Raw genomic sequence first — 19,253 nt, forward strand, 5'->3', positions numbered from 1 at the left:
CTCCGCCTGGAAAGCGAAAGAGAGGAAGACCACTGGGAACATGGAGGAGAGAGATGGAAGAAGAAGTGCAGGCTACTGGCAAGACCTGGCATGAATTAAAGTGGCTCGCCCAAGACAGATTGGAATGGCGGAGATTTGTTGCTGCCCTACACTCCACGGGGAGTGATGAGGATTAAGGATTTATTTAAATAACCAACAAATACAACGTAAACAGCACTAATGTAATTACAGTCAATCCGCCTTTTGAGATGATAGCCTATTTAATTGAATATACCTGATCATCCCTAATAGCTATTTCTTCCCCTCCCCCTTTACTCAGTACGTGAAGATTTATACAAAATAAGAGGTCGATGCTTTATTTAGATTTAATATAGAACACCTTTACAAGGCCTTTAAGGGGGGACCAGTACTTAAAAATAGCATTTTCATTATCTTTTTGCCTATGTATATTTAATAGTCTAATGCAACTCTAACATCCCATCAATTACTTGAACTAATCTACTGTACTCAAAAAATGTGTTGAAATACTTATTTTAGTGTTTATAGATGCCTAGTTTTGATAACATTTTATTTTTTACAAAAATAAGCATTGACACTTTTTTGCCTACTCCAAATTTTCTAGAGAAGAAATATTAAAAACTGTCTTACAGAATACAGTGAAACTTGCACAGTCTTTACAATATAGGTTGTTCTGCAAACTGATAGAAGCTTTTAATGATATCTTTCTTTATTTAATTTTTATGGTTGTTTAAAGTTCATGTCTCTCCACAAAGACTCTTTTTTCTAAGTGACTATGAAAAAAATTCATATTTTAAAAAGTTTGCGTTTAATCTAAACATCCTTCTATCAGTTTGTTCTGTAACCATTTCTAAATGTGGCTTTTACTTTATGAATTATTATGTCTTATACGTACTGAGATTTTTAGCATACAAAATTGCATATAAAAATACATATAAACTCAACTTTTTGGGGTTCAACATTTGTTCTCAACATGTTTGAGATATGTTATCTTTAAAACATATCAATATCTTTGTTTTAGCTATGTAGACAATGTTCAATTGCTGATCTTTAATAAAATAAAAATTAAGTACCGGTCCCCCCCCCCCCCCTTAAGAACGTAAATTTTGATCAGTACATATACTTCCTTAGCTTTGTAAAATATATGGTACAGACTTATTTAACACCTTGATATATTCCTGTATGTTAAGAATTAAGTTTTTTAGACTTCTTTTTACTGCAGTGTGAGCGGAGTGGTGGCCTGCATGGTGAAGGGGAGAGAAGGTGTCGGGGGCTTCTTTTTGGTATATAGGATGAGGGAAAAGTTGTGGACAGGGATGAAACGGGGATTTTTTTATTTTGAAGACATCAATACGCTCAAGCTGAACGTTAAAAAATACCACTCCCCTCCGTCGTCCCATCATATAACACGGTTTGACTTTTCCACAATAGAACCCACCCCCTTCCCTCGTCACCCATGTATAGTTTCTTTTAAAAATCTTAAAAATTGAGTTCTACCACATTTAGTATGTTTCACGGCTTTAGGACATTGAAAAACTATAGCCGAAAATGACTTTTGATCTACTATTAATTGACAATGAGAATAAATAAACCTGTCCATATTATATTAAAATGATTTACATTTAAAATGAAACGCGTTGACTGCTTCGAGACTTAAAATACTGCAGTGTTTATTTACGAATCTACTGTACTGCATAATTCCTAATCACGTGATGTTAGGTGATGACCCAGTTAAATAATATCTGCCTTCGATTGACTTCAGTTATTCAGTTATACCGTGGGGTCGTGGCGAACTCATGGCACGTGCTCAAACTTCCCACACTGCCCGACACACACAAACGAGAGTTTTCCGCATTAGTTTTTGTGTTGCATGTATCTTTAAATATTTGTTATTCCTAATCAACCAAAACCTGATATTAAGCGCCATACATTTGGTGTTAGGCAATAAAAAATAAACTAAGCAGCCATGTTTCCGACCTTCTTTTAGTTCTGCGCTTCTTTTTCCGTTATTGCGATATATTTGTTTTTTAACCGTTGTTACCCACCAAGGTTATTTAGTAATCCCACATTATTTTATCCCAATCCACCCCAGTCCCTGATTGGTCCTGTGCAGTCGAGATAGACACATGAACTGCTATCCCTCGCCAACGGTATCTATATTACAAGCATGTGAAATATGGCATGCTTTAAGGTAGAAAAGGATGAACGCGTAACACTTTGGGGAGGTGGGTGTTAAGGTGGATTTAGGCTTGGGCAAAACCTGACCAAAACCAATTTGATCAAACCAATCAGATCCTGCCACAATTTTTATTTAATATCGATCTCTAGTTGTTGTGCACAATAGGTCGATGCTCTACATAGATTAAATATAGATCGCCTTAACCATGCCTCTAAGAAGGTAAATTTTGTTCAGCACATATATTTCCGAGGCCATCATGTCTTCACGAACGGACCGCTTGTTCAGAAAAAATACATCCATAACTTAGTTACGACTATGGTACATCGATAAACCGATTACGAATATCTATTATCTTTTTTTTATTTTAATTTAGTCCCCTGTTGTACATTTAATTATACCAAGTATTTATCTTAACTAAAAAACATAACGTAAACTGTACTAATGTAATGTAAAATTTGGAGAACTTCGTGTTTACGGATAATCTGCATTTTTGCGAGCTAGTGATCTCTTTTGCCTATAATCGAAAGGGACATTGCTGTATCTACATAAAGTGGTACATCTCAGTTTTAAGATGATGAATGAAACTTTGCTTGATTAAATTTCTTAAATATTTTTAGACTTTCTTTCTGTGACTTTATTGTTGTGACTTTTTTTTCTGTATCTTTTTTCTAGCGAAACCTGACTTTTTCTTGGGATTTTTCTGTGACTTTTTTTTCGTTCACCGAATTTTTTTTGGTATTGCTTTGATACTAATATAGTTTTATGTTTTACATAGACCTAATATTTTTTTAATATCTCTATATGTTTGTTACAGCTTATTTGATTATTTTGAGTGTAAAGAGCATGGTTTTGTTTTACAGCTTTACACACAAACAAATTAAATGTTGGGGTAGCAAATACGTTTCACGGTTTGAAGCAACATGAAAAAAATCAATATTACTTTATAGCTTATATATTAATGGATGTTTTCAATTCATGCTTCTCTTAGGTGTATACCCAGTGCTTCATTAACCCGTTATTGGTATTGTTTTTAAAAACATAAACACCGTCCTCTTAACTGTACTTTATACATGCAGAATACGAGTCGTATGTAAAAATGTATAGGCAATTATTAAATGTTAAATTCAGCATTTTGTTGTTCCACATAAAAACAAAAGGCCCACTCCCCCCCCCCCATACACACACACACACAATAACTCCACACATGTCCGCAAAAATTTGATTTTTTTTTCAGACCAACCCCCTCCCCCTCCGTGTGGATGTTATAAATGGATCACTCCTAAAGATGAAATGGTTGGAATTGTTGTGTTTGAGATACGTTTGGATCTACAGGGGTAGATTTAAAAGAATTATTATCCCACAAAAACAATCACATGTTATATTAGTTTCAAGGATACTTTATCTAATCGATATCTGTTAAAAACGATCTGCTGTTAGATTGACCTGACCAACATTAATTTAAAGAATCAAATGAGATATCACCACGACTGCACAGTTCAGTCGATAATTGAATGTAGGATTAGTGGGATGAAAGATTAAATTATATATTTTGGTAATCATTAAAATACACCTTAGCATTATACTAACCAACAAGCTCACATTACACTAATCTTCGACCCCAAATTACACTAACCTTTACCCTAACATTACACTAACCCTAACATTACACTAACCTTAACCTTAACATTACAATAACCTTCGCCCTAACATTACACTAACCTTCACCCCCACATTACAATAACCTTCACCCTAACATTACACTTACCTTTACCCTAACATTACACTAACCCTAACATTACACTAACCTTAACCCTAACATTACAATAACCTTCGCCCTAACATTATATTAACCTTCACCCTAACATCACACTAACCTTCACCCCCACATTACAATAACCTTCGCCCTAACATTACACTAACCTTAAACCTAACATTACACTAACCTTAAACCTAACATTACACTAACCTTAACCCTAACATTACAATAACCTTCGCCCTAACATTACACTAACCTTAACCCTAACATTACAATAACCTTCGCCCTAACATTACACTAACCTTCACCCTAACATTAAACTAACCCTCATTATAAAATTACACTAACCTTGAACCTCACATCATAGAAATTAAAACTTGCTTACTGCAGCAACTCTAAAATTCAGGGTCAGTCATTGTTAAAATAAAATATACATTCTTGGGCAAGAAAATGGTCAAAAAAATTAAAAGTATCTTTACCATCGGCCAAAGTTGAATCTAATCAAGCACATTTCTTAGAAAGATTTGTCCAATCAAAATTAATGTTTGACAATGGACTCTTCCCAAATTGTGTATTAGTTAAATTGTGATATGCGGTATCATTTTAGGATAAGTAATACAATTCATGTTTTTCTTTGGTTAGAGTTTAGATACAATTATTGACATCAGTTTGAAAAAAAAATAGTGCTAACAACCTAATTCCTGACCTCAATTTGCTAAAGGCTAGGTAAATCAGGATGTAAATGACACGTACGAGAAAAGAACACTTAATCAGATTGCCATCTGTTGCCTTACTTAATACTATAAGTTAATGAAAAAAACTTCATGCTAGTCGATTGGTTTGACTATTCAAGGGAAGAAGCCATCTAGAACGCTCTTCTCTTTACAGCCCAGACCCCAGCCTATCTGATATCCATCTACGATGGACTACTTCACATGGTGGCTAACCATTGCTGTCTGTTTCTTTCTGTTCAACTGCTCATACGCTGATAATACATCGGGTGAGACTTTATATTTTAATATCTTGTTGTAATGCTTCGTTATATACGTTTTAGATCTATTACATAATAGTATTTATGTTAAAAAATGTATATCCGAAACAAATCTTCAATTAATTAAAATTGTGAATGATAAAATAATGTATTACTAAGGACAGTTATATGTGCTAATACATGCAGTTTGTGGGTATGATTGTGCTCATATGTGTGGCTTTATTTTATGTGCTTATTAAGCTTATGCGAATTACGTGCATATTTAGCGGAAAGCATATCGAAACTTAAAACAATCACACATTATAAATAAGATAAAAACATAAACAGATATCTCATTACATTCTCGACCACCTAATTGTATTGTTTATTCTTTTGTTCACTAACCCCGTGTTAACCTATATTGAATGTATGATAAGAGAACAAATACACCAAGAAAGCTGGGACAGGTCGCTGCAAAAACAGACCTCAAAAATGTAGATCAACATTTGGTCAAGTCAGTCGTTTTTTTAGTCATTTACATTATTGAAAATATCTTCACTTAAAAAAATCAGTTTCATGAATTGATAACGCTCAGAACTACAGTTCTATCTTATATATATATATATATATATATATATATATATATATATATATATATATATATATATATATATATATATATATGTCTGATGATGTATGAACTGCTTGATTAAGCAAACGCCAAAATGTGAAAAAAGCGCCATGATTGCCTGCTTGAAAGACAGAGCAGTGTTTGAATCTCTGGATAGTAGACTTGTTCTTTGTGACACTAAATCTGACGGAGGTGGTTGGATTCTTATCCAGGTTAGTTATTCAAACACTTAATCGAAAACAATTGGTAAATTCAGAGTTCTTTGTGATAGTAAAACTGACAAAGTTGGTTGCATTATTATCCAGCCTAGTTATTCTTTAAATGTTTGTAAGAGGCTCTAGGTTACTTTCTTAATTTACCTTTCAAGTTTCACCAGTCTAAAAATGTGCCTAAGTTTAATTTCAACCTTTGACACAATAATAAAAATCAAGCCGAGAAATTAATAGAAGTTAGATAATCTGGTTGTTGTCAAATATATTTCCAGCGAAATATGATTGGTGATGTGACCTTTAATAAAACCTGGGAAGAATTTCGCGATGGGTTCGGTTCTCTTGATGGTGACTTTTGGCTTGGGAATGATATGATAAGTAAACTGACAGCTGAGGTAAATATTTTTTTTTATGAATTTTTATTGGAGATAGTGTGAGAAAGAGAGAATTAGTGTGTGTGTGAGAGAGAGAGAGATGGGTTTGTGTGTTAGTTAGAGTGACAGGAGTGTATTAGAGGGAGATAAGGTGTGTGTGTGGGGGGGTGTATGTCTGAGGAAGAGATAAGGGCAGAGAAAATAAAGTGTGTGTGTGAGAGAGAGAGATGGGTTTGTGTGTGGGTTAGGGTGAGAGGAGTGTGTATCAGAGGCAGATAACGTGTGTGTGTGAGGGCAGAGAAAATGAAAAAGTGGGAAAGCTTGCAAGAAATTTATAGTTTATAATTTTGTATTTTTATCATTGTGTTGCCTGCAGTAACTAACTATTGAAGTTGAATTCTTGATTTGGGAGAGTGCAGCAGTTAACTAATCACTTGATAACAGTTGCTTTAATTATATAATGATATAACAGGGCTATACAGATTTGAGGATTGACATGAAATGGAAGGGACAAAACAAATACTTTACATACAAGAACTTTACGGTGCAAGGTGAAGCAGATCTCTATCGAATGTCCTACACCGCCGGCAGCATACGAGGCTCTACCGATGATGATCACTTTAGAACCAACAATGGAAACCCGTTCACAACTATCGATAAAGGACCCAGCTATGGTTGTATACCTATTGGTTATAAAGGTTGGTGGTGGCCTAACGATGGTACCTGTGGTTTTACAAACTTGAACGGGGAGCGGGGAAATAGAGGTTACGGTTTGGGTATCTATTGGTACTATTACACTGGTGCTAATGACTCCCTCGATTCTGCTGAGATGAAACTCCGAAAACCAAATCCCTAGTCATTATCGTGGCTCCCGGTCAATTAACCACCTGGTCATATATCACCCGCACTTTAACACTCGCTACTAACCCTCTGGACAAGAAACCCAAATATTGTTTTTACAAAGGACAAAATAACATCTTAGTAACTTTTTGGTCTATATCTTAACACTTTCTAATTTCTACCTAGAAGAAAACTACAGCCAGGATGTGAGCATAGCTTTAGCACTTTAGCACTTCAATAGAACGTTTCTTAATGTAAAGCAGTAAAAGTCAAAGGCTACAACGCTATGCAATATATTGTTTAACATAAGAAAATATGAATACGTTTGATTTTGTTTATGTATTCATTAAGAGCATGTGGGGTAATGTGTGGGGTTATAAGCCGAGGTGGACATTGATCGAACAACCACTTTGTTGACTTGAGATTTTTGCCACCTTTGTGACATAAATACAATAAAGCTGATCAGATAAATGAAAGTGTTGTGTTTTATCGTTGTGTGATAAGTTAGCTGTTTTGGTCGTTGTGTGAAATGTACTTTAAATTTTTAACATTTTAAGATTTAAATTAAACCTGAGTTGATGTGTGTGGAAGTAGATGTAAATAGACCAATCAAAATGCAAATTGTACTAATATCTTTTTTACAAACAGTACAGCGTTCAATCCTAATCATGAAAGTGACATCAAACTTTACACAAAATTTTCTGGCCAAATTAAGCTTCGGTGGTATTGATATAAAGTCGCTTACATAATGTATTACTGCATTAGAATCACGCAATGTTAAACACGTATATTTCAGTCATGCAGCCCATTAAGTATTTTAAAGTAAGTTTGTGAAAATAACTTAATGGCTTGGAGGTCCCTCAATACAATATCAACATTTAAGAAAAAATAGGGGCAATAGGCACTGATGTAAAGTCAATTAAGTTTCGAACCTCTCCGTTGTTTCCATCCTTTAGTTTTTGAAATATTTATAAGATAAAGTAGTTTTAGATAGTAGTGTAAAAATCTACCGATTGCATTACAAATGTTGTACCTGTAGTGTGGGATTGAAGCATCCATTACATTAAAGACGGTGATTGGGAGGAGTTGATAGACATATAATCGTATAACAAGGTAAAGTGCTGTTTCAACATATTAATTTTACAATCAAAACCAAAACAGACATGACATGATCAATAATTTCAATTATTTAATCCCCACTTCCACTTTACCTGACTACAACCAATTTAATCAAACCAATCAGAGTCAGATCCTGCCACGATTTTAATTTAAAATGGATCTCTAGTTGTTTTGCAAGTTATAGTCGAGCAGGGTAAAATTAGTTCAACTCATACCTTCAAACATCCATAAAACAATTTTACCACTTTTTGCTGTTTTGTTTTTCTGTCTAAATTTCAACCAATAATTTATTTAAATAACTAACAAATACAACGCAAACAGCAATTATATAATTACAGTTATTCCGCCTTTTGAGATGATAGCCTACTTAATTGAATATACCTTCTCATCCCTAATGTTTCTTTCCCAGGGGAAATTTGCAACTAGGTTAATCTGTTATAATTTAACCTGACTAGGGCTACTGTAAAAATCTGTAAAAATCTAATGTACGTTCTGTACTCCTCTATGCTGTAGAGTCATGGAAACTAAACAAGAAAGGAGAGAGCCGACTTAGAGGCTTTGAAAGAAGATCCCTCCAACGTATCCTCAGATAAAGTGGGACGAGAAAGTCCCGAACAAGGAAATATGGCGAAGGACAGGTTTAAACGACATTTTTTTAGAAGTTCGAATGAGGATATGGAGATGACTGGGTCATGTCCTACGCATGAGCAAAAGAAGACTCCCCAACATGGCTCTGAAGTGGGCTCCGCCTGGAAAGCGAAAGAGAGGAAGACCACTGGGAACATGAAGGAGAGAGATGGAAGAAGAAGTGCAGGCTACTGGCAAGACCTGGCATGAATTAAAGTGGCTCGCCCAGGACAGGGTGGAATGGCGGAGATTTGTTGCTGCCCTACACTCCACGGGGAGTGATGAGGATTAAGGATTTATTTAAATAACCAACAAATACAACGTAAACAGCACTAATGTAATTACAGTCAATCCGCCTTTTGAGATGATAGCCTATTTAATTGAATATACCTGATCATCCCTAATAGCTATTTCTTCCCCTCCTCCTTTAATCAGTACATGAAGATTTATACAAAATAAGAGGTCGATGCTTTATTTAGATTTAATATAGAACACCTTTACAAGGCCTTTAAGAACGTAAATTTTGATCAGCACATATACTTCCTTAGCTTTGTAAAATATATGGTACAGACTTATTTAACACCTTGATATATTCCTGTATGTTAAGAATTAAGCTTTTTAGACTTCTTTTTACTGCAGTGTGAGCGGAGTGGTGGACTGCATGGTGAAGGGGAGAGAAGGTGTCGGGGGCTTCTTTTTGGTATATAGGATGAGGGAAAAGATGTGGACAGGGATGAAACGGGGATTTTTTTTATTTTGAAGACATCAATACACTCAGGCTGAACGTTAAAAAATACCACTCCCCTCCCTCGTCCCATCATATAACACGGTTTGACTTTTCCACAATAGAACCCACCCCCTTCCCTCGTCACCCATGTTTAGTTTCTTTTAAAAATCTTAAAAATTGAGTTCTACCACATTTAGTATGTTTCACGGCTATAGGACATTGAAAAACTATAGCCTATAAAGACTTTTGATCTACTATTAATTGACAATGAGAATAAATAAACCTGTCCATATTATATTATAATTTTTTACATTCATAAGGAAATAAGTCGACTGCTTTGTGACTTAAAATATTACTGTGTTTATTTACGAATGTACTGTACTGCATAATTCCTGATCACGTGATGCTAGGTGATGACCCAGTTAAATAATTTCTGCCTTCGATTGACTTCAGTTATTCAGTTATACCGTGGGGTCGTGGCGAACTCATGATACGTGAACAAACTTCCCACCCTGCCCGACACACACAAACGTGAGTTCTCCGCATTAGTTGTAGTGTTGCATGTATCTTCAAATATTTGTTATTCCTTATCAACCAAAACCTGATATTAAGTGCCATACATTTGGTGTTAGGCAATAAAAAATAAACTAAGCAGCCATGTTTCCGACCTTCTTTTAGTTCTGCGCTTCTTTTTCCGTTATTGCGATCTATTTGTTTTTTAACCGTTGTTACCCACCAAGGTTATTTAGTAATCCCACATTATTTTATCCCAATCCACCCCAGTCGCTCATTGGTCCTGTGCAGTCGAGATAGACACATGAACTACTATACCTCCCCAACGGTATCTATATTACCGACATGTGAAATATGGCACGCTTTAAGGTAGAAGAGGATGAACGCGTAACACTTTGGGGAGGGAGGGTGTTAAGGTGGATTTAAGCTTGGGCAAAACCTGACTAAAACCAGTTTGATCAAACCAATCAGATCCTGCCACAATTTATATTTAATATTGATCTCTAGTTGTTGTGCATAATAGGTCGATGCTCTAGATAGATTAAATATAGAACACCTTAACCATGCCTCTAAGAAGGTAAATTTATTTTGTTTAGCACATATATTTCCGAGGCCATCATGTCTTCACGAACGGACCGCTTGTTCAGAAGAAATACATCCATAACTTAGTTACGACTATGGTACATCGATAAACCGATTACGAATATCTATTTTATTTATTTTTTCTTTTAATTTAGGCCCGTATTGTATATATAGTTATACCAAAAATTTATCTTAACTAAAAAACATAACGCAAACTGTACTAATGTAATGTAAAATTTGGACCACTTCGTGTATACAACTAGTATGCATTTTTGCGAGGTGGTAATCTCTTTTCCTACAATCGAAAGGGACATTCTGTATCTAAATAAAGTGGTACATCGCAGTTTCCCCTTCAAGAGCGGAAAGTTTGTTTAGAAAAAAATATATCTATAGTTTAGTTACGATTATGGTAGGTCGATAAAACGATTACGAATATCGATAATCTTTTTTATCTATTTTACTGTAGGCCTCTGTAGTGCATAAAATTATACCGACTATTTATCTTATTTAAAATACAAAGCGCAAAATGCACTAATGTAATGTAAAAATTTGGACCAATTCGTGTTTACAGATAGTATGCATTTTTGCGAGGTTGTGGTAGGGGAGGAACGGTTAGGACAAATAGATTTTTTTTAAAAACTATTACTATTTGACTCTGTATTACTTTTATCATGCAAAGCTAGGATGGAAGGGGGGTGGTGTGGTTGCCGGTCAAGATGCTCGGCAAGATTATTTAGGTAAGGTTAAAATATAACATATTAACCTGGCTGCTATCAACCCCCCCCCTCCCCTCGCTAGTAAACATTCCTTCAAGAACGTTAAGTTTGTTCATAGAGGTTATGAAATACATTTTCATAACTAATTAACGTCTGTGGTTCACAAATGATAAAAATTTTGAGTTCGGCACATTAATATTATTCAATAAGTTAAGCATTATATTCTTTAATTTTTTTGTTTAGTTCTGTGAAAACCCCATCAATCAAAGTGGGAGGAGTGGTGGAAGAAATTGGGTAATTGACGCATCGAATGCTAACGACGCTTTTTGACTCCAGAGTTTCTTCCAGGCATCTCTTCGGGGGGGGGGGGACTATGCCGTAGAAAGTCTACCGCCCCCCCCCCCCCCGAATGAAATAAAATTTATATAGAAATATATACCTTTAACAGTGTCCGCCCCCCCCCCCCCCCCCCGAAAATAACAAGTGCAACCCCGGAGACAAAAATCTGGAAGAAACACTGTTTGCCTCCCTCCCCCCCCCCCTTCTCAACATACCACATGGTTGGTATTGCTGTGTTTCTTTGAGATACGTTTGGCTGTACAGGGATAGATATAAAAGAAGTATTATCCCACAACAACAATCAAATGTTAAATTAGTTTCACGGATACTTTATCTAATCGATCTGCTGTTAGATTAACCTGACAAACATTAATTTAAAGAAACCAATGAGATCTCACCACGACTGTACTGTTAAGTCGATAATTGAGTGTAGGGTTAGTGGGATGAAAATTTAAACGATTTGGTAATCATTAAAATACACCTTCGCACTATACTAACCAACAAGCTCACATAACACTAATCTTCGACCCCAAATTACACTAACCTTTACCCTAACATTACACTAACCTTTACCCTAAAATTACAATAACCTAAAGTATCTTTAACATCGGCCAAAGTTGAATCTAATCAAGCACATTTCTTAAAAAGATTTGTCCAATCAAAACTAATGTTCGACAATGGACTCTTCACAAATTGTGTATTAGTTAAATTGTGATATGCGGTATCATTTTAGGATAAGTAATACACTTCATGTTTTTCTTTGGTTAGAGTTTAGACACAATTATTCACATCAGTTTGAAAAAAAATAGTGCTAACAACCTAATTCCTGACCTCAATTTGCTAAAGGCTCGTTAAATCAGGATGTAAATGACACGTACGAGAAAAGAACACTTAATCAGATTGTCATCTGTTGCCTTACTTAATACTATAAGTTAATGAAAAAACTTCATGCTAGTCAACTGGTTTGGCTGTTCAAGGGAAGAAACCATCTAGAATGTTCTTCTCTTTACAGCCCAGACCCCAGCCTATCTGACATCCATCTACAATGGACTACTTCACATGGTGGCTAACTATTTCTGTCTGTTTATTTTTGTTCAACTGCTCATACGCTGATGATACATCGGGTGAGACTTTATATTTTAATATCTTGTATATTTTTTTTTACAAATTACAGCATAAATTATTTTTCACTGTAGAAAGTCCATAAACTAACAAAAGTGCAACATTTGTTATAAAAAGAAAAGTTAATGTTGTAATGCTTCGTTATATACGTTTTAGATAATAGTATTTATGTTCAAAATGTATATTCGAAGCAAATCTTCAATTAATTAAAATTGTGAATGATAAAATAATGTATTACTTAGGACAGTTATATGTGCTAATACAAGCAGTTGGTGGGTATGATTGTGCTCTATGTGTGGCTTTATTTGTATGTGCTTATGTTTATGCGAATTACGTGCAAATTTAGCTGAAAGCATATCGAAACTTAAAACAATTCCACATTATAAATAAGATAAAAACATAAACAGATATCACATTACATTCTCGACCACCTAATTATATTGTTTATTCTTTTGTTCACTAACCTCGTGTTTACCTATATTGAATGTATGATAAGAGAACAAATACACCAAGAAAGCTGGGACAGGTCGCTGCAAAAACAGACCTCAAAAATGTAGATCAACATTTGGTCAAGTCAGTCGTTTTTTTTTATCAATTGCATTATTGACATTTTCATTACTAAACAAAATCAGTTTCATTAATTGATAAAGCTCAGAACTGAAGTTCTATATCATATATATATATATATATATATATATATATATATATATATATATATATATATATATATATATATATATATATATATATGTCTGATGATTTATGAACTGCACGATTAAGCAAACGCCAAAATGTGAAAAACGCGCCATGATTGCCTGCTTGAAAGACAGAGCAGTGTTTGAATCTCTGGATAGTAGACTTGTTCTTTGTGACACTAAATCTGACGGAGGTGGTTGGATTCTTATCCAGGTTAGTTATTCAAACACTTAATTGAAAACAATTGGTAAATTCTGAGTTCTTTGTGATAGTAAAACTGACAAAGTTGGTTGCATTATTATCCAGCCTAGTTATTCTTTAAATGTTTGTAAGAGGCTCTAGGTTCCTTTCTTAATTTACCTTTCAAGTTTCACCAGTCTAAAAATGTGCCTAAGTTTAATTTCAACCTTTGACACAATAATAAAAATCTAGCCGAAAAATTAATAGAAGTTAGATAATCTGGTTGTTGTCAAATATATTTCCAGCGAAATATGATTGGTGATGTGACCTTTAATAAAACCTGGGAAGAATTTCGCGATGGGTTCGGTTCTCTTGATGGTGACTTTTGGCTTGGGAATGATATGATAAGTAAACTGACAGCTGAGGTAAATAATTTAAAAATTTTTTTTGATAAATTTGTTATTGGAGAGTGTGTGAGAAGGAGAAAATTAGTGTGTGTGTGTGAGAGAGAGATGGGTTTGTGTGTGGGTTAGAGTGAGAGGAGTGTGTATCAGAGGCAGATAACGTGTGTGTGTGTGTGTGTGTGTGTGAGGGCGGAGAAAATAAAGTGTGAAAGCTTGCAAGAAATTTCTAGTTTATAATTTTCTATTTTATATCATTGTGTTACTTGCAGTAACTAACTATTGAAGTTGAATTCTTGATTTGGGAGAGTGCAGCAGTTAACTAATCACTTGTTAACAGTTGTTTTAATTATATGATAATATAACAGGGTTATACAGATTTGAGGATTGACATGAAATGGAAGGGACAAAACAAATACTTTACATACAAGAACTTTACGGTGCAAGGCGAAGCAGATCTCTATCGAATGTCCTACACTGCCGGCAGCATACGAGGCTCTACCGATGATGATCACTTTAGAACCAGCAATGGAGAACAGTTCACAACTTTCGATCATGGGCCCAGCTATGGTTGTAGACCTTATGGTTATACCGGTTGGTGGTGGACTGACAATGGAGTTAACTGTGGATTTACAAACTTGAACGGAAAGCGGGGAAGTAAAGGTTTTGTTCTGGGTATCTATTGGTACTATTACACTGGTGCTAATGACTCCCTCGATTCTGCTGAGATGAAACTCCGAAAACCAAATCCCTAGTCATTATCATGGCTCCCGGTCAATTAACCACCTGGTCATATATCACCCGCACTTTAACACTCGCTACTAACCCTCTGGACAAGAAACCCAAATATTGTTTATACTAAGGACAAAATAACATCTTAGTAACTTTTTTGTCTATATCTTAACACTTTCTAATTTCTATCTAGAAGAAAACTACAAAAAGGATGTGAGCATAGCTAAAGCACAACAACTTCAATAGAACGTTTCTTAATGTAAAGCAGTAAAAGTCAAAGGCTGCAACAATGTGCAATATATTGTTTAACATAAGAAAATATGAATACGTTCGATTTTGTTTATGTATTCATTCAGAGCATGTGGGGAAATGTGTGAGGTAATGTGTGGGGTTATAAGCCGAGGTGGACATTGATCGAACAACCACTTTGTTGACTTGAGATTTTTGCCACCTTTGTGACATCAATACAATAAAGCTGACCAGATAAATGAAAGTGTTATGTTTTATCGTTGTGTGATAAGTTAGCTGTTTTGGTCGTTGTGTGAAATGTACTTTAAAATTTTAACATTTTAAGATTTAAATTAAACCTGAGTTGATGTGTGTGGAAGTAGATGTAAATAGACCAATCAAAATGCAAATTGTACTAATATTGTTTTTACAAACAGTACAGCGTTCAATCCTAATCATGAAAGTGACATCAAACTTTACACAAAATTTTCTGGCCAAATTAAGCTTCGGTGGTATTGATATAAAGTCGCTTACATAATTTATTACTGCATTAGAATCACGCAATATTAAACAAGTATACTTCATTTATGCAGCCCATCAAGTATTTTAGAGTAAGTTATTGAAAATAATTTAATGGCTAAGAGGTCCCTCAATACAACATCAACATTTAAGAAGAAATAGGGGCAAAAGGCAGTAATATAAAGTCAATTAAGTTGCAAATCTTCTCCGTTGTTTCCATCCTTTAGTTTTTGAAATATTTATAAGATAAAGTAGTTTTAGATAGTAGTGTAAAAAATTCCCGTTTGCATTACAAATGTTGTACCTGTAGTGTGGGATTGAAGCATCCATTACATTAAAGACGGTGATTGGGAGGAGTTGATAGACATATAATCGTATAACAAGGTAAAGTGCTGTTTCAACATATTCAATTTTACAACCAAAACCAAAACAGATATGACCTGATGAATAACGTCAATTATTTAATCCCCACTTCCACTTCACCTGACCACTACCAGTTTAATCAAACCAATCAGACCTTGCCACGATTTTAATTTAATATGGATCTCTAGTTGTTGTGGATATTATAGTCGAGCAGGGTAAAATTAGTTCAACTCATACCTTCGAACATCCATAAAACAATTTTACCACTATTTTCTGTTTTGTTTTTCTGTCTACATTTAAACCAATAATTTATTTAATAACTAACAAATACAACGCAAATATCACTTATACAATTACAGTCAATCCGCCTTTTGAGGTGATAGCCTATTTAATTGAATATACCTCCTCATCCTTAATGTCTATTTCCTAAGGGGAATTTGCAACCAGGTTAATCTGTTATATTTTAACCTGACTAGGGCTACTGTAAAAATCTAATGTACGTTCTGTACTCCTCTATGCTGTAGAGTCATGGAAACTAAACAAGAAAGGAGAGAGCCAACTCGGAGGCTTTGAAAGAAGATCCCGACAACGTTCGAATGAGGATATGGAGATGACTGGGTCATGTCCTACGCATGAGCAAAAGAAGAGTCCCCAACATGGCTCTGAAGTGGAAAGCGAAAGACCACTGGGGACATGGAGGAGAGAGATGGAAGAAGAAGTGCAGGCTACTGGCAAGACTTGGCATGAATTGAAGTGGCTCGCCCAAGACAGAGTGGAATAGCGGAGATTTGTTGCTGCCCTACACTCCACAGGGAGTGATGAGGATTAAGGATTTATTTAGGTAACTAACAAATAAAACGTAAACAGCACTAATGTAATTACAGTCAATCCGCCTTTTGAGATGTTAGCCTATTTAATTGAATATACCTGATCATCCCTAATAGCTATTTCTTCCTTTCCCCCTTTACTCAGTACGTGAAGATTTATACAAAATAAGAGGTCGATGCTTTATTTAGATTTAATATAAAACACCTTTACAAGGCTTTTAAGAACGTAAATTTTGATCAGCACTTATACTTCCTTAGCTTTGTAAAATATATGGTACAGACTTATTTAACACCTTGATATATTCCTGTATGTTAAGAATTAAGCTTTTTAGACTTCTTTTTCCTGCAGTGTGAGCGAAGTGGTGGACTGCATGGTGAAGGGGGGAGAAGGTGGCGGGGGCTTCTTTTTGGTATATAGGATGAGGGAGGAGTTGCGGATAGGGATGAAACGGGGATTTTTTTATTTTGAAGACATCAATACACTCAGGCTGAACGTTGAAAAATACCACTCCCCTCCGTCGTCCCATCATATAACACGGTTTGACTTTTCCACAATAGAACCCACCCCCTTCCCTCGTCACCCATGTATAGTTTCTTTTAAAAATCTTAAAACTGATTTGTACTACACTCAGTTAGGTTTCACGGCATAAAGAAATTGAAACATAATAGACAATAACTACTTTTCGTCTATTAATTGACAATGAGAATAAATAAACCTGTCCATATTATATTCAAATAATTTACATTTAAAATGAAACGCGTTGACTGCTTCGAGACTTAAAATACTGCTGTGTTTATTTACGAATCTACTGTACTGCATAATTCCTGATCGCGCGATCTTAGGTGATGACCCAGTTAAATAATTTCTGCCTTCGATTGACTTCAGTTATTCAGTTATACCGTGGGGTCGTGGTAAACTCATGCCACGTACCCAAACTTCCCACCCTGCCCGACACACACAAACGTGAGTTCTCCGCATTAGTTTTAGTGTTGCATGTAGCTTTAAATATTTGTTATTCATAATCAACCAAAACCTGATATTAAGCGCCATACATTTGGTGTTAGGCAATAAAAAATAAACTAAGCAGCCATGTTTCCGACCTTCTTTTAGTTCTGCTTTTTTTTTCGTTATTGCGATCTATTTGTTTTTTAACCGTTGTTACCCACCAAGTTTATTTAGTAAAGCCACATTATTTTATCCCAATCCACCCAGTCCCTCATTGGTACTGTGCAGTCGAGATAGACACATGAACTGCTATCCCTCGCAAACGTTATCTATATTACAAGCATGTGAAATATGGCATGCTTTAAGGTAGAAGAGGATGAACGCGTAAAACTTTGGGGAGGTGGGTGTTAAGGTGGATTTAAGCTTGGGCAAAACCTGACCAAAACCAATTTGATCAAACTAATCAGATCCTGCCACAATTTTTATTTAATATCGATCTCTAGTTGTTGTGCATAATAGGTCGATGCTCTAGATCAGGGGTTCCCAACCTTTTTTTACTCTAGAGCACATTCTAAAATATCGGTAGGGTGGCGGGCACCACCTATTTTAAATCGACAAACTCCTTCCAGAGGCGTAGCGATCCTCCTCACGCCCGGGGACAAAACTTTCGATTTGCACCCCCCCCCCACCCTCAAACTTTCGATTTGCACCCCCCCCCCCACCCTCAAACTTTCGATTTGCACCCCCCCCCACCCTCAAACTTTCGATTTGCACCCCCCCCCCCCCACCCTCAAACTTTCGATTTGCACCCCCCCCCCACCCTCAAACTTTCGATTTGCACCCCCCCCCCCCACCCTCAAACTTTCGATTTGCACCCCCCCCCACCCTCAAACTTTCGATTTGCAACCCCCCCCCCCCCCACCCTCAAACTTTCGATTTGCACCCCCCCCCCACCCTCAAACTTTCGATTTGCACCCCCCCCCACCCTCAAACTTTCGATTTGCACCCTCTCAAACTTTCGATTTGCCACCCCCCCCCCCCTCTCAAACTTTCAATTGCCATCCCCTTCAACATTTCAATAATGTTTATGAACAAAAATTCTGTCTCTGTCGAATAGTGAGCGGCGGGCACATACGAATCGTTCGGCGGGCGCCATGGCGCCCGCGGGCAAGGAGTTGAGAACCCCTACTCTAGATAGATTAAATATAGAACACCTTAACCATGCTTTTAAGAAGGTAAATTTTGTTCAGCACATATATTTCCGAGGCCATTATGTCTTCAAGAACGGACAGCTTGTTCGGAAAAAATACATCCATAGCTTAGTTACGACTATGGTACATCGATAAACCGATTACGAATATCTATTATCTTTTTTTTTTCATTTTAATTTAGGCCCTGTTGTACATTTAATTATACCAAGTATTTATCTTAACTAAAAACCATAACGCAAACTGTACTAATGTAATGTAAAATTTGTAGAACTTCGTGTATACAGATAATATGCATTTTTGCGAGCTGATGATTTCTTTTCCTATAATTGAAAGGGACATTGCTGTATCTACATAAAGTGGTACATCTCAGTTTTAAGATGTTTTTATTAAATTTGCTTGATTAAATTTCTAAAATATTTTTAAACTTT

The 19,253-nt window shown here is 35.7% G+C and overlaps 3 protein-coding genes across 6 annotated transcripts in view; 2 read left to right on the forward strand and 1 right to left on the reverse strand.

The window, feature by feature from the left end:
• The window catches only part of LOC131942110 (uncharacterized), a 50,156-nt gene that overhangs the window by 15,825 nt on the left and 15,078 nt on the right, over nucleotides 1–19,253 (reverse strand). The gene's annotated exons all lie outside the window — the stretch shown is intronic.
• On the forward strand, nucleotides 4,793–7,442 carry LOC131942113 (ficolin-2-like). The gene is made up of 5 exons (XM_059301838.1): nucleotides 4,793–4,953; nucleotides 5,361–5,437; nucleotides 5,638–5,766; nucleotides 6,039–6,158; nucleotides 6,610–7,442. The coding sequence occupies exons 1-5, from the start codon at nucleotides 4,875–4,877 to the stop codon at nucleotides 6,991–6,993; spliced, it is 789 nt and encodes a 262-aa protein (XP_059157821.1). The 5' UTR covers nucleotides 4,793–4,874; the 3' UTR covers nucleotides 6,994–7,442.
• Nucleotides 9,933–15,216, forward strand: LOC131942111 (ficolin-2-like). 2 transcript variants are annotated; one of them, XM_059301836.1, is made up of 6 exons: nucleotides 9,933–9,981; nucleotides 12,613–12,724; nucleotides 13,219–13,295; nucleotides 13,503–13,631; nucleotides 13,904–14,023; nucleotides 14,368–15,216. In XM_059301836.1, exons 2-6 carry the CDS (start codon nucleotides 12,646–12,648, stop codon nucleotides 14,752–14,754), a joined length of 792 nt encoding a protein of 263 aa, XP_059157819.1. In that variant the 5' UTR covers nucleotides 9,933–9,981; nucleotides 12,613–12,645; the 3' UTR covers nucleotides 14,755–15,216. The 2 variants fall into 2 exon arrangements, with proteins under 2 accessions (XP_059157819.1, XP_059157818.1); XM_059301835.1 differs by lacking the exon at nucleotides 9,933–9,981 and having other exon boundaries at nucleotides 12,564–12,724.

The sequence above is a fragment of the Physella acuta genome, unplaced genomic scaffold, assembly GCF_028476545.2.
Source record: "Physella acuta isolate Inbredline_101_S28 unplaced genomic scaffold, ASM2847654v3 ptg000388l, whole genome shotgun sequence".
Lineage (NCBI taxonomy): Eukaryota > Metazoa > Mollusca > Gastropoda > Physidae > Physella > Physella acuta.

Bases quoted from the DNA above. Each gene is read 5' to 3' on its own strand.
- LOC131942113 (XM_059301838.1), top strand. From the start codon at position 4,875: ATGGACTACTTCACATGGTGGCTAACCATTGCTGTCTGTTTCTTTCTG. The intron at 4,954-5,360 runs GTGAGACTTTAT...ATGTATGATAAG, and splicing joins ATACGCTGATAATACATCGG to AGAACAAATACACCAAGAAA. The intron at 6,159-6,609 runs GTAAATATTTTT...ATGATATAACAG, and splicing joins TAAGTAAACTGACAGCTGAG to GGCTATACAGATTTGAGGAT.
- LOC131942111 (XM_059301836.1), top strand. From the start codon at position 12,646: ATGGACTACTTCACATGGTGGCTAACTATTTCTGTCTGTTTATTTTTG. The intron at 12,725-13,218 runs GTGAGACTTTAT...ATGTATGATAAG, and splicing joins ATACGCTGATGATACATCGG to AGAACAAATACACCAAGAAA. The intron at 13,296-13,502 runs GTCAGTCGTTTT...TGCACGATTAAG, and splicing joins GTAGATCAACATTTGGTCAA to CAAACGCCAAAATGTGAAAA.